The sequence below is a fragment of the Chinchilla lanigera genome, unplaced genomic scaffold, assembly GCF_000276665.1.
Source record: "Chinchilla lanigera isolate Chin_1 unplaced genomic scaffold, ChiLan1.0 scaffold00037, whole genome shotgun sequence".
Classification (NCBI taxonomy): Eukaryota; Metazoa; Chordata; class Mammalia; order Rodentia; family Chinchillidae; genus Chinchilla; species Chinchilla lanigera.
This window is the reverse complement of record NW_004955438.1, coordinates 4,577,403-4,592,672: the sequence shown is the minus strand read 5'-3', so window position 1 is coordinate 4,592,672 and position 15,270 is coordinate 4,577,403. Positions and strand designations below refer to the sequence as shown.

Genomic DNA, 15,270 nt, shown 5'->3' with positions numbered 1-15,270 from the left:
ACGTGGTTAGACTTGCTCAGTTATCTGGGGTCAGTTGGCCGGTCTGCTGATCCAAACTGAAAGACATGGGGTGTCCATGTGTTGCACACTTTCACAGTCTAACCTGAGCTTGTCTTCATAGGCAAGAGGTGTTTCAGGAGAGCAAGTTGGAAAAGATGGAAGAGTTGCAGCTAAGTTTCACTGCATCACCCCATATCAAGCTTCTGCTTCTATTCAGCTAACATTCTATTGTCCAAGCAAGTTGGGCAGCTGAGCCCAGCTTGGGATGTAAGGCAGTGTATATGGGGACGGGTGAAGGATTCAGGTCAAATTATGCAATGCATTACCTTTTTTTTCTGGATAATTTACTTAAAATTTGCTCAGTAGCAGTATTTTACTTTGGCCTTATAGTTGATTGGTATGACTAACGTGGAAGCTCTGTCAGAACATCTGCCTTTCTATTTTGTCTTACCCAATTTCCCTTGTGGTCTGTAGGGGAATGTACAGTATATCTCTCAGGCAGTTAACCCTGGACAAGCTTTCCCACTTGAACTACTTATTTTCACCTGGGCAGTAACTCTAGCAAGTTTCTTTTCTTAGTTCTTTATCCAAAATAGGATTAGCAAACTCAGCTCCGAAGTGGGACCAGTCAGTTAACACTGTGTGAAGCAGGCCTGGTTGGGATTGGGGCAAGCAGGAAGATGCATGCCTAGCCACAGGGCAGACACTATTTATATCTTGGTGTTGTAGGAAAATTAATCTTCAGCATTGTGTGTGGGTGTTTCAAGAGAAGGTGGGAATCAGAATTTGTAAATGAAATTTCCCCGTTTTCAGGTTCAAAATTTAAAATAGTATTATGTAAACAAAACAAAACAAAAAAACCCATGGTTGGCTGGGTTTGTTCTTTAGGTTTTCCAGTTTTCACTGGTGACTAAAACAAAATGGTATCAGAAGCTTGGGGATCTAACTCCATCTTTTTCCAGGCTGACCTCTTGTTCAGTCTGGGGTTCTTCGGGTAATTCTTAGTGGTTTTTTACAGCCTAAGAGGACTTAATTCTTGTCTGATATTTTAGGGATATTGTATTACTTATTTTTAAATCTGTTAGCAAATGCAGTGCCTAGTTCCAGTGCTCAACACAAGTAATAACTATCTCAGAGGTTTAGTAACAACCATTTATTTCTCTGGACATTGCCGTCTTTTCTTTTCCTTGAGTCTTTGTGGCTTTTTTTTTTTTTTTTTTGTTTTTTCTCCGGTACTGGGAACCGAACTCACGACCTTGCGCTTGCCAGGCAGGCGCTTTGCCGCTGAGCTAAATTCCCAGCCCCTCTTTGTGGCTTTTTATTTTGACCTGCTTTACTTTTTATTTTGTTCAGCTGCCTCATTTACAAGTGTTTTGGTTGTATGAGTCTAAAATATCTGGCATTCAATTGTTAGGCAAGGAGGGGATTATTAAGTAACTTTATTTTCTTAAACTGTACTTTTTTTTTTTTTTTTGGTACTAGGAATTGAACTCAGGACCCTGTGCTTGCCAGGCAGGTGCTTGCCACTGAGCTATATCCTTGGCCCCTGTATTGATTTTTGACACATGTATAATCATCTGAATAGCCAGTGCTTTCCCCTCCATGTCTGAATAAGCAGTCATGTTATATCCTGTATGGCCTTTTCTAGAAAATATGTGTGCCTACACACTTCCTGCTTAGGTGGCCCTGGTCCAAGTGATTCTGCCCTTTCAACCTGAAGTGCTAGATCAGGATGGAGTGCTGATGAAAGGAGAACAAAAAAATAGCCTAGGGGTTCAACCTGCTAGTTTCCTTTCACAGAATATGAAATCTGTGTGAGTATGTGTGCTGCACATGTGTGTGCACGCCTGCATGCCCAGTTTTGCACATATATGAAAGAAGGCATTCTGTTTCATCCTGGCTGTGAGTTTGATCACACCAACTTTCTGGCACTTTCCTTACCTATAAAATGGATGACAGCAGTGTTTACTTTGCAGGACTATTGTTACGATTGAAGTAGTTAATACGGATAGTGTTTGGAACAAGGCTTGGCATAGTGAGGGCCATGTAAGTTTTAGTTACTAACATTGTTAGTTACTTCAGCTTCTACCATGATAGCCACTACCATCGTTCTTCTCTTTCCCTGCTTCCTCCTTTTTCTGCTTTTAAATTCTCTGTCCCTTATATGTGTGTGTGTGTGAGTGTCTCTATGCGTTTTCATTCAGGATGTTGATTATGATTATGGTGAGTTTCTACTTTATTGATTTCTGCTCTGATCTATGTAATCCCTTTCCTTGTACTAGCTTTACATTTGGATTGTTCTTATTTTTCTAGGACCTTGAGGTGCATCATTCGGTTATTTATTTGGCTTTGCTCTGTTTTTCTGATGTGGGCACTCACAGCTGTAAACTTCCCTCTTAGGGCTGCTTTGATTGTGTCCTCTAAGTTCTGGCATTATCGTTTAATTCTGGGAACTGTTATTTTTTTCTTGATTTCTTTTGTAAGCTATTGATTAGTCAAGAATGTCTTGTTTTATTTCATGTGCTTGCATAATTTCTGTGGTTTGTTTTTCTCTTGCTTTCTAGTTTCATTGTGCTATAGTCTGATAATATGGATGGTATAATTTCAGTTCTTTAGCATTTGTGTAAGCATGTCTTAGTGGCTAGTATATGGTCTATTTTGGAGAAAGTACCCTATGCTGCTGAGAAGAGTGTGTATTCTATTGTTCAGTGGAACACTCTGTAGATATTAAGTCCACTGATTTGAAGGGTTGGTTCAATTGTGATATTTCTTTGTTGATTTTTTATCTTGTTGATCAATCTATTTGGGACAGTGTGGTATTGAGGTGTCCTCCACTATAATTGTGTTGATGTCTATCTTTTTTTTTTTTTTTTGTGTGTGTCTTTTTTGAGACAGAGTCTCACTATGCAGTTCAGGCTGGCCTTGAGCTCACTTCGTAGCCCAGGCTGGTCTTGAACTTGCAACAATCCTCCTACCTCAGCCTCCTGCGTGCTGGGATTGCAGGCGTGCACCACCACGCTGGGCTATCTGATCGTTTATGTCCAGTCGTGTTTGTTTTATGAAGTTAGGTGTGCTGTTGTTCTGTGCATGTATTATAATTGTTACTTCTTCTTGTGAATTGTTTCCTTAACCAATATATAGTGACCTTCTTTATTTCTTCTGATCAGTTTAGGCTTGAAATCTTTTATGTCTAAAAATAGGATAGCTACTCCTGCTTGTTTTCAGGTTCTTGTTGCATGGAATCTTGTTTTCTGTCCTTTGAATTTATAAATTTCTTTGGATTAAATGTGTTCCTTGTATACAACATACTTTCAGATTTCGTTTTTTGATATGTTCTGCCACTCTGCATTTTGATTGGGGAATTGAGAACATTCATGTTAGGAGTTACCATTGAAAGTAACTAACCTATCATCATATTATTTCCTTCTTGTCTATTTTCTTACCCTTGAACTTAACTGCTCACCCTAAGTGTTGTATTCATTACATTAAATCTTTTGGCTTTGTTTGCTTCATTGTCTTTTTCTAATCATTGAGAAGTGTTTGGAGTGCTGTGTAAGTGGTCATGAATTTCTTTAGGTGCTCTTTTTCATGAAAAAAGGGTACTGGGGGCTCCCCTGTCTTAAAACCTGTTTTTCTTTTTGTTTTTTCTTTGCCTTCCCTTGACTGACATTTGTATGAAATAGCATAGTAATTAAAAGGCTGGGCTTTGGAGATGAACTTCTTGCCAGTTATGAAGTTATTTTACTTCTGTAAGCTTTTACTTCCCTTTCTGTAAAATGTGGTTGATAATAATATTGTGAGGATTCAATGAGCTAGTGCATATAAAGCACTTAATATAGAGATTAGTCATACAGTTTTGTAAATAAATAGCAATTATTTGAATGTAGTTGAACATTATAGGCTTGTTGTAGGTTCGCCACCACTGCCTCAGATATTCCTCTAACACGGTGGTAGCCTCCAAAATGGTATCCCTGCTGATGTGTTTATTGCCATGTCACTCCCTACTCAAGTGTCTTTAATTTTTACTTTTTCTTTTATAGTAGTGGATATTTTTTTCTCTTTTGATGATAGAATTTTTTTAGAAGCTTATCTATAGTGTATGAAAATCATCATGAAAATCAGATGGAGGCAGATATGCTGTGGTGGAAGTGTTTAATTTGACCCCTCTTACTTTCTCTGAACAGTTTTTAATTGTATCCCATTTCCTTGTCTTAACCGTCTGTTAAACTTCTCATCCTTCAAAGTGTCGGTGACCTGACTCCCCTGGAGTTTATCTTGTTGCTTAGCTCACCATCGGTGATACTCTTACAAATCTTTCCCTTCCATCAAGGTCCGTGACTTCCTTATTTTCATCTTTTATTTCTAGTGTAGCAACAAGTAAATGATGAGTGACTGATCTGCTTTAAGTGGCTCTTTGGTTCTGTTTCTGATGGAGTTCATTATGCATCAGCTTCACAGAGAACTGCATGATGGACTAGATAGTCGAGTTGGAGCTTCTGTGAATTTACCAAAAAGGTTTGAAGAGATGCAGTTACAGAGAAGCACGATGTGAAGAAGACAGGCACAGCCAATGATTGTTTGTATTCGTATGTAATGTTTCACTGGCTTGTGGACCTTTTCACCTCAAGCAGGAGACAGAATTCTCAGGTTGTACTTGAATCAGTGAGATACATTCTAAAATTTGATTTTCTCGGTTTGTGATTAAGCTTAAAATACACTCTCCATTTCCCCTTTAAATATCAACCTTTTTACCTTGAGCATCTTTTTTGAGGACAGTTGCCTTGGGTAGGGACTGCTGAGACACTTGGAAGCTGTAGAAGCAATCAGCTACTTAACATGCACTAGTCAGTTTTTGTGAAATATCATCCCTGGTGCTGGGTGCTTATCTTTTATGGAACAGCTTGCAAATCCTAATTGTTTTAAACTGACTCCGAGGAAAAGAGATTTGAGAATCAATGAATTACAGCTCTCATACATACAAATGTGCATCATTATAAGGAAGACAATCTGATGGTTTTTCAGGTCAAATAATAAAAGAAATGGACTTGAGTTTATAAATGCTCACTGCCAGTCCTCTTATTATAAGGTCTGAATTCAGTTTTAGTCTCTCTTCGTAGCGCTAAGGTTTGCATGTGGGTGTTTGTTTTAGACAGATAGATTCTCGGTGGGGGTGAATTGATGAGGGTTCTTTGCTTGCTCTGGTGGTCATGTGTCTTCTTTATAAGGTTCATTAAGGCAGAAACAGCAATATTTATATCCTTAAATATTGATGTGTTTGGAGCAGCTAAATAAATGAGTCTATGAATTGTTCCATCTGCTCTTTAGATCCAGAGCTTTCTCTAGGATTTCAGAGACTTTCACCCAAGGTCACTCATCTAAATCCTGTCTAGAATCTTGAAAAACTGTCATGTCTGAAGGCAGACAGTGCGGTCATCTGTGTTTCTCCTCAGCGAGGAATTGTGTTGTACCAGTATGGGTAGTAAGCAGCAGAAGAGTAATTACTGCTTTTTCTCCAGTTGAAGGAAAACCTTTTTCACTTTACACCAGAAATTACACAATTCAATGTCTTTAAATTGTTCTTTAATAGTACATTCTTCAAATTTGACCATTCTTTCTTTTCTATCATTGCATTATGCAAAAATTTATGGTAACAGGATTAAATTTCTTACCCAATTTTACTTTTTTAAAAAACCTTTTTAAAAACAATAAGGAAAACTTTCCTTGCATACATAAATGTTTTCTACTTGTTTTCATAATTCTTCTTTGGGCTTCAAGTTGTAATATTGGTTATACATCACTCATGAACCCATTCTTACTTTGTTTTCTGCAGTAGAGTAAGTGGTATCAGTAAAAAGTCATATATTTTCACTTCGTTCTTTGATTTTTAAGTTCATTTTAGCATGTAGAATGTTTTCTTTGTTCTTTTCTTTCTTTTGTCCTTTCTTCCTTTTTCTCTTTTTGCTGCCCTGCTGATTAAACCCAGGGCCTTCGAATGAGCTACATCCCCTAGCCCAGTGGTGGCGAACCTATGGCACCCATATTGTTTCTGCTTTAAGACAAAAGGTGTTAATGTACAATTGTTTTTTCTAAACTAGAACCTCAGTATTCAGGTTTAGTTGGCATTTTGTGATAAATAAGTGGGTTTTGGGTTGAAGTTCGGGCAGTCATCTCCAAAGTTTGCCATCACTGACTAACCCCCTCTTTTTTTTATTTTGAGAGGATCTTGCTAAGTCACTAAGTTTCCCAGGTGGACTCAAACTTGTCATCTTCCTGTCTCAGCCCATTAGAGTGCTGGGAATGTTTCTTTCCTTTTGGTAGATTTTTAATAACTATTCTTCAGAAAACTGCAAAGAGAGTAATACATAATTTAAAAAAACTAGTTTTTTAGCTTGTAAACTCATGATAAATGGCTCCTGAGGTCAATGGGTAGTCTTTAGTATGAGACCAGAGAGACTGGTTTTGTAATCTCCTTTCTTCAGCTCATCAGCCAGTGAGAGCTGGTGACTTAGCCCTACAGAGATAGACGTCAGCGGACTGAAGTACAGCCAGAGAGCTGCCAGGGAGGAACAAGAAGTACTGAGGGAAAGGGAGTTCCGAATATAGAACACCAATTTAAATTCATTTTCCACATTGTCAGTCTGTGAACCTGGTGACTCTGAAGCCCGTCTTCACGTTTGTTTTACTGAGTGGATTTTCTGTATTTGTAGTCAAATGCTTTACTGAGCTATGCCCCTGACTTTGTGTATTTCATCACTTACTTGTATTTTGAAATTTTTAAGTTTCCCTCCAGTACATCACCATAAATATCCTTATGTGGAAATTTTTGTATGTATTCTAGGTGACTTTGTAGAGGATATTTTTGGAAGTATGATTACTAGATCAAGAGTACAAACTGTTCCTTCCCCCCAACTTTTTTCTTTTCTTTTTCTTTTTTTCCCCCCCTGTACTGGGGATTAAACTCAGGGCCTTCACAGCCAGCTACATTCCCAGGCCTTTTAAAACATTTTTATTTTTATTTTTTTTTATTTTGGGACAGAGTCTATAAAGTTCCCCAGGCTGGGCTCGATATTGTGATCTTCCTGTCTCAGCTTCCTGAAGTGCTGTGATTACAGTCATGTGCCACCATGCCCAGTTACAAGGTCCTCTTATTTATGTTTTTGTGTATTTATTATTAGTATATGTTTGCAGTGAACATTAATTATATTTGTCTTGGAGAATTGGCACAGGAACACACTATATCACATTTTTACTTCCACTTTCCTCTGTTGCTTGCCACCTCTCCCTACCTGATGTCCCCTCCTTGTCTCCACAAAGTCACCTCCCTATTTCCTATGATCTCTCTTTTTTTTCCTCTACAAATTTTATTTTGGGGAACTCCTAATATTTAACCTCTTGTGTCTGATTTACTTCACTTAGCATTATAGTCTTAAGATGCATCTGTTTTCCCTCAGATGGCTCAAATTTATTCTTCATGGCTGAGTAGTATTCCATTTTTTTATCCATTCACCTGTTGATGGGTACATTTGCTGCTTCCAAAATTTAGCTATGCATTGTGTTGCTATTAACATAATATGTGTGTATCACTTCTTTAACTTTTTAAAAAATTTATTTTATGAAAAAAGGTAAAATAAAATTTCATGACAAGATGATAGGAGCACTTCTTTAACTCTTTTGAAAAATAACTGTATGACTGTGTCAAATGGAATGTCTACTTTACATTTTTGAGAAAGCTCTATATTGATTTCCCATAGTGGTTGTAAGAAGGCTTCCTCTTTCCCCACAATCTTGCCAGCATTTGTTATTTTTTGGGTCTTTGATGATAGTCATTCTTTCTGGAGTAACATGAAATCTTGTTTTGATTTGCATTTCTGTAATGGACCAAAATGCTGAATATATTTCATGTACATATTGGTCATTTGTACTTTCTTTGTTCTTGAGACAAGGTCTTGTTATGTAGTTTAGGCTGGCCTTGAGCTCACTTTGTAGCCCAGGCTGGCCTCAAAATCATGGTGATCCTGTTGCCTTAGCCTCCCAAGTGCTGGGATTACAGACGTGTGCCACCATACCTGGCTGGTCATTTGTACTTCTGAGAAGTATCTCTTCACTGCCCCCAAAGATAGTTGTTTTGGACCTTGTCCTTAGCAATAGCCATTATAGTAAACACATTGTCTTTTTCAACATTATCTTTTTTATGTTTGCTGATGATTTCTTAAGTTCATTTTAGTTTCTACAATTATGACTTGTTAAGATGAAAATTATACTGTCAGTTATATAATTTTGATTAAGAGAAAGATCCCAGCCATAATTATTCTTTTTTCTTACACAGAGATGGAATGAATCAGGAAACCAAGCCTTTTACTCTGAAGCCAGTGACTTGATTTGTTTTCAGGACTCTATTAAATGTAGCATAGCTATGTCACTTAGTTTTATTTTTTTCTGGTTCCTAGTTAGGATTTCTTATTACTACTTGATAGTTCCTGCTTTCTGCGATATTTTTATATCAAAGAAATGACATGAAATGAGAGGGAGTTGAGACTGTAGACACACGTAGGCCGTGCCCTGCTATTGCCTTTAGCAGTTGTTATTAATTGTTGGGATTGTCCATTGAGTGTAATAGACAGCAGGGTAAAGCGGAAGGAGCGAGGTGTTGGAGATAGAGAAGGCTGGCTTAGGACTGGGTCTGCTATTTATTGTCACAGTGTGGAGCTAAATAGGTTATTTAACATCTCTTAGCCCCAGCATTCTCCATAAATTAGGGGTTAATAGTGTTCACTTTCTAAAGTTGTTATGAGAATTAAATTGGATTATTTATATGAGCATAATAGCAGATTTTCAGAGAATGTTGGTTCTTTCTGCTTTCACTAATAGAAAAATAGTATTTGAATTTGAGCTAAAAGTTCATGAGATAAATGCAGAAGTGATTTCCTAAGTTTTAAATGCAGACTTTACCTGTAAGTTTTTTTTTCAGTGTTATGTTTATTCCTTTAGATTTCAACAATAGTCGAGAGCTGGGAAGAGCAAAGCCGCACAAGTGCTTCAGCTGTAGTTTCTTGTTCCTGTTTCCTGATGTGGGAGGGAACCATAGCGTGGGCTCTGTACCTTTGTACTTATGCATAGAAAGGGGCAAGAACCACAGAAAATAGGGGCAGAAGTTGAGAGCAGTGGACAAGGAAGAAGCGGGTGTTCACCGGAATGTTCTCTGACCCAGTTCAGCTCATGTGGAGAACTTGGGTGTTCCATTGGTTCCCTTTCTGATGCAGCCAGAAGAGACTATATTTGGTTTTGAGAAACCTAAACTCACAGCAGGCATCCTTGTTTGTTTCTTTATATATTTAGTTTTATTTTATCTTATATCACTAGAACATAATTACTTTCATTAAATGTTCTGCTGTCTGTACACATGTAGTGTGTTCCTTTTGTCTTCTCTGGATATTTAGTCGTGTGCTTCTACCAGGCAATCAGATCCAAAAATTCCAGAACATTCTGTCATTAAAGAAAAGTTTTATTTACTGTACTTAACAAGCCAGAAATAAAAGACCATATAGATTTTAGAAGACTATGCAAATTAATGTTAGAATAACATTTGAGTTAACCTTCGTTTAAGCAGAAAAGTAAATTATTGGAATACTCACTAAACTTCTTTTGATCAGTTGAGCTTCCTCTGATGCTTCTTTGTTCTGAATGTATTGGTTTTCTTTAAAAGGTTTTTTGAAATTTGAGATTTTTTGCATGAAATAATTTTCTTATGTATTAAATAGGTAACTGAAATAAAGAGGGAGCAAAGCATGCCTTGTAAATTTTCCATTGATGAAATTATACTCTAGCTGTTGGCTTTATATTTTGTTGGTGATGTTGAAGATGTCATCTTCTTACAAATGCATTATTGTAAACTTTGTACTTCTATTGCATCATTTGCCTAATTCTCATTTTTAAAGGAAAATTCATGAAGAGTTCTCACTGTACACGGAATGGGAGTTTCTTATTGTAGACTGTATATCATGCATCCGTAGAATATTTATATTTCAGGATACTTACGTTCTTATAACTTAGTAGAATGGACATCAAGCCAATAAGATAATTGTGGGTCTTAACTTTGGAGAATGCCTGTTTTTCTCATTTACTTTGTAGATTTGTTGGTAGGATTAAGTGAAGATATACTATAAATGCAGGTGCTTTTAAAGTTTGGAAGCATTGCACACATCAAAGGAATTATTTGGAACTATAAACATGATGAAAACTGTACCTGAGGATTTTTTTTTAAAGCAGAGGAAACAAAGGAGGGAGAATAATGTGGGGAAGCAACTTCTGATATTTTGAAGATGCGTGTGTAGAAATTATGATATGCTGGAGGACTAGTGCAATAAATACCTAAAAATTCCAAATAGTAAAAAATCTCTTATTCTTGAGCTTTTTACTGTTTGATTGATCTCGAGTTGGATTTATTTTTAAGGATTTGTGTACATCAATGGCAGAATCATCCAGTGATTCAGAGCACTTCCGCTCTTGTAACCGATTGAGTCGATGGGCTGCCAGGTCAGGTCACAGGGAAACTCGGAGTCACCCTACAATAGACGTCACAGAGAAGGTCAACACTATCGCAAGTACTTTACAGGTTAGTTAAATAGTGGTTACATTTAGTAGATTTTAAATAGTTGAGTTGAATAATATTTTCAGTGTATTAGTTTTCTTGTTACTATAGTACATTACCATAAAAATAATATCTTAAAACAACAAAACTTACGATCATATAGTTCTGTAGGTCAGAGTCCATGAAAATGTGTTCCTTTGCCTTTTCCAGCTTTTAGAGGGTTTCCACATTTGTTGTCTTTTAGCTCCCTTCATTTACCTTCAGAGCTGGAAAAGGTAGATTGAAGTCTTACACTGTATCACACCCACCACTGCTGCCTTCCTCACCTACAATGCTGCGGATCAAACACAGGGCCTCGTGCATACTAAGAAAATGTTCTCCCGTTGAGTTATGTCCCCAGGCCTCCTATTACTCTTTTAAGGGTACTTGTGATTTCATGTGGTCCACTCAGTAATCCAGGAGAATCTCCAGACCTCAAGGTCTTTAATCATATCCATAAAACCCCTTTTGTTATGTAAAATACATATACACAGGTTCTGGGGATTAGGACACAGAATTCCCTCAGAACCATTATTGTGCCTACTGTTGTAAAGTAGTGAACTATATGAGGTTGTTGAGAATGTTTTGGGATAAACCAGTATTTCAAAATAAAATATTGTAGAGTTGACATAATTTAGCTCCTCATGTACGTGTGCCTTTAGAGAAGTTTGGTGAAATAGATTATTTATAGGTGAGTAATATATATAAAGATACCATCTTGATCTAGAGGCTAACTTTTCAGTGTTTGGATGTTTGAGTAGAGGCAGTATGTATCCTTTTGATATAAAGTGCTTGGGAAGAATGAGGGAAGGGTAGTATGGTCACAGTAGGAAAAAGGAAATCAGAAATCTAAATTTTTTCCTTTTCATTCATCCCTTTTACCTTATGCTGGAGACGCATGGATCTTGGCTGTTAATTGCTTTCAGTTAGTAATTTTAGATGAAAAAATAGTAGTTTCTGGTGGAAAAGGTACAATTTGATTTAAAAATGAGAAAGTTTATTCTTTTTTTACTGACACAACAGTGGAATACATTTACTTTCCCACCAGCGAGACACATTAATAAGCTAGCATATTTAGGTAGAAAACATTTTTTTTGTTATGATTAGAGGACTAAATTCATTGTTCATAACTAAAGGTTATAACATACTTTTTCTTCTTTCCTCATAAGCAAGTTCTGAGGTAAAGTAATATATACTTGAATAACATCTATCTTAATGATTTGCTTCTCTTGTACAAAATCTACTAGATTTGCTGTTTTAGAATTTCCTTTCTGTATAGAGGGTGTGCAATTTGTGCTTTTATTGTCATTTATTCTTTGGATAAGAATTTATGTGCTTCAGATTTTACAGGAGTACACTGCAGATGGATTTCAGTGGGGTTAAGATTTATTTGATATGAAATACATTGATATTCAACTTAATTGTGTTATAGATTGTACATTTTACACACCGTTGCCTTAGCTCTTTGACATACTGCTAAGATTGAATGGGAAAAATAGTGTTTGAAATAATTAATAGAGGATTTTTTTTCTCAAGGACACCAGTCGGAACCTGCAGCACGTGGACCAGATGCTTGGGCGATACCGAGAGTACAGTAATGAACAGGCGGGTGCCATAAAGCATGTGAGAATGTTCAGATATGTTTGCATTTTTGCTTACTCATTCTTTTGGGAATGCAGTTTTTGGGAGTATAGATATAAGATAAATGAGATAACCATTGCAAACAGCTTTAATTTTGAAACTGCTTTTCTGTCTTATAGTTTCAATTTAGGTTAGTTTATTGGATAGGTTGCAAAGTAGCTTATGTAAGTTAGGTTTTGTTGAATTTGAAAGCTTTAGGTCAGGGAGGGAAGAATTCAGGACATGAATTAAACAGAGACTTGCTAAACTTGGACCACAGATAGTACTCGTATGGAGATAGGAATTATAAGGATGGTCTATTTCAAACTAGTACATGCTCATTGTTTTTAAAAAATAAAACTCTTTAAACCTTTCTTAGTCCCACCCCAATGAGGTAACAATTCTAGCAGTTTCCTGTACATGTATCTTTCTATACATTTTCTATGTATATGTGGGTGTATATGTGATTGTTTAAAACACTGGACTACTATAAAAAATGATGCAACAGGTTTCATTTGATTATATCACTTTCTGTAAAACTTTGTGTAGCTCCCTCTCTTTCTTTTGAACAGTTATGCAATATTCCTTAGTACAGATATATCCAGGCTTTTCTTTGATGTTATAAACAGTGCATTAGTCACCATTATTGTATACATTTTTGTGTAATCTTGTAGGATTCCTGGGAATGGAATTGCTGGGTTAAAGGATATGTGGACTTAGAAGTTCGTTGGACAGTTCAGAAATGCCCTTTTGAAGGTGTTCCAGTTTATGCTTACTTTGCATGGGGATGTAAGAAGGAAAGCTGTGTTAGAATTCCGGCATAAAGTGAATTTTTAAATTAATGCTTTGCCAGTTCTCTCTCAATGCTTTTTCTTCCTCTGGATTTTGCCTACTCTTGCAAAACTTACGTAAACTCTTGGAAAGCCAGTTAAGTTTATTTCTTCGTGTTTCTTATAATGAGTATATACTATAATAAGAAGACTAATGTTATCTTTTTACTATAAAGATTATTTTACATATATCTGTGCTATACTGACTTGTCACATAACTCCCATGTTGTAATTCATGACTTGTTTTCCCTTTAAAAAAGTACAGCCATCGTTATTTGCTTGTTAGTTGGAAACTAATTACTTGAGCACAAGGACGGATCTTCTCTGATAAAGGTTTCTACTGCTTTCATTTAGACATTTTTGCATGTACAGGATTTTTGTGATTTATGATATATTTGAAAGATGGAGCAATAGGCTTCATGTATTTGGGTAGCTCATAAACTGTTTTAGGTTAATTACCTTATTAATAGTGGAATTAATTCTTTGCCTTTTAATTTATTCAAGAAAAATTGAAAGCATTATTGTTAACTAGTAGCAAAGAACAATACTGCATTGTCAAATTTAATATATGGTAGCAGATTTCCTTTGAATTGGGCAATAGGGAAATGAAATTATGTGCCAGGGAAACTTCTGTACAGATAAGCATTTAAAGCATAAAATGGGTTCTCCTGTGGCATTAAGTCTGTGTAGTAGGAGTAGAATTGAATCATGCTTAAGTCTCTGGGGACTGGTTTTATTCATGGGAAGTCAACTCAACAGGCATTTACAGGTATGTCCATCTTAGTTGTAAGTGTATAGACTGTAATGTTACTCATATTAAAAAAAAAGACAGAAGAAAGCAAGCAACTTTGATTTTGCTTTAGGCTGTTTCTTAGTTTCATTTAGTTTTTCTCTTTAGTTTCTCCAAATTTTTCTTCATTAAAACAGTTGATTCTCAGTGATTTTTTTCCCTCCAGCATATCGAAGGGCTATGTCATGCACTGCTTTCTGTTATACTTAGAGTATAGCAGTGATTTTCATCCTGCTATTTAGAAGTTACTGTGGAAGGAGTGCAAGCAGCTGCTGTAACCTATGGGGAGACACAAAAGTGACAGAGTATTTTTCGTAGTGAGTCTAATGGGCCAGCCCTTCATTGAAAACTGCTTTTAAAACAAGATTGACTGCTATGGAATATTATCTTACCTGTAAATCGTTATATATGTAATGTGCCAAGTATCACGTACTTTACCTGAATCTTTCTGTTTATAATCTTCAAGTTCTTAAAGTACATAGTGGGATTATCTTTTTTTTTTTTTTTTTTCTTTAAATCTAGTGCTCTATTTAGGGAGGGACCTTGGAGAGTAACTTTTTTTTTTAAAGACTATATAGCAAATCATACAAATCATCTGCAGAACATGCTTTGCATTTTTTAATTCCTATAATAGGTTAATCTATTTTAACTAGTGTTCAACTGTGAAAAAAATTTTATCATGCTAAATATCTTCTAGTTGTAATTAGCATTTTTCTTTTAAAATATAAAGAGATTTCTTAGAAAATGAAATCAATTCCTTTGCCCTAGGAAAGACTGGAACTTTTATTATTAACTTAGATTTTGTAAGTAATTTTATTGCTGAACCTTAGGAAATGGGTATAAATGACAAATATGTACTTAAATATTTATTTAACTGAGGTTTAACTTTGTGAACATAATTTATCAAAGGGTGGGTAAGTTTGGAATATAAATATTTGGTTCAATGTTTTGCTCTTGGGGTGATTCTTCTCACAAGGGAACTGTAAGAATTACTTCTTTTGGTCTTATAAAGCCTAAGAGGCATGATCATGGTAGGTCATATTTTTGATTTCTTTTCCTTAGTAAAATATTTATGACTTCACTGTTGTTTCCTTGAGCCTTTATAGACTCCAAGTCTAGATGTAATTCTTTGCTTATAGTATGTAAAGGCTTTTCTGTGAGGAATTGAGCAGGACTGCATTGGTATCTGGATTTTTGTACAGCAGTGGACCTTTTCTTAGTATCTTTGGGAATTTCTTTAAAAGGATCTCTCCTAGACATTTTTTTCTTGTTATTTAATTCTCTTAAAGATGCTATAAGAGATACTATCAAGATAAGGTATTATTTTGATTTAAATCAGCATATTAAGTTCACTTTTGAAGTAAAGATTGGATAACAAATAATATGAAATTAGAGACTTTCAT

At 35.9% G+C, this 15,270-nt stretch overlaps 1 protein-coding gene across 1 annotated transcript in view; it reads left to right on the top strand.

Moving 5' to 3' along the window:
- Cep128 (centrosomal protein 128kDa) overlaps positions 1 to 15,270 on the top strand; it is a 407,188-nt gene that overhangs the window by 9,087 nt on the left and 382,831 nt on the right. The window contains exons 3-4 of the mRNA XM_005390234.2: positions 10,451 to 10,612; positions 12,164 to 12,250. Coding sequence (XP_005390291.1) covers positions 10,466 to 10,612; positions 12,164 to 12,250 — 234 coding nt within the window. The 5' untranslated portion in view covers positions 10,451 to 10,465. The remainder of the gene's footprint in view (positions 1 to 10,450; positions 10,613 to 12,163; positions 12,251 to 15,270) is intronic.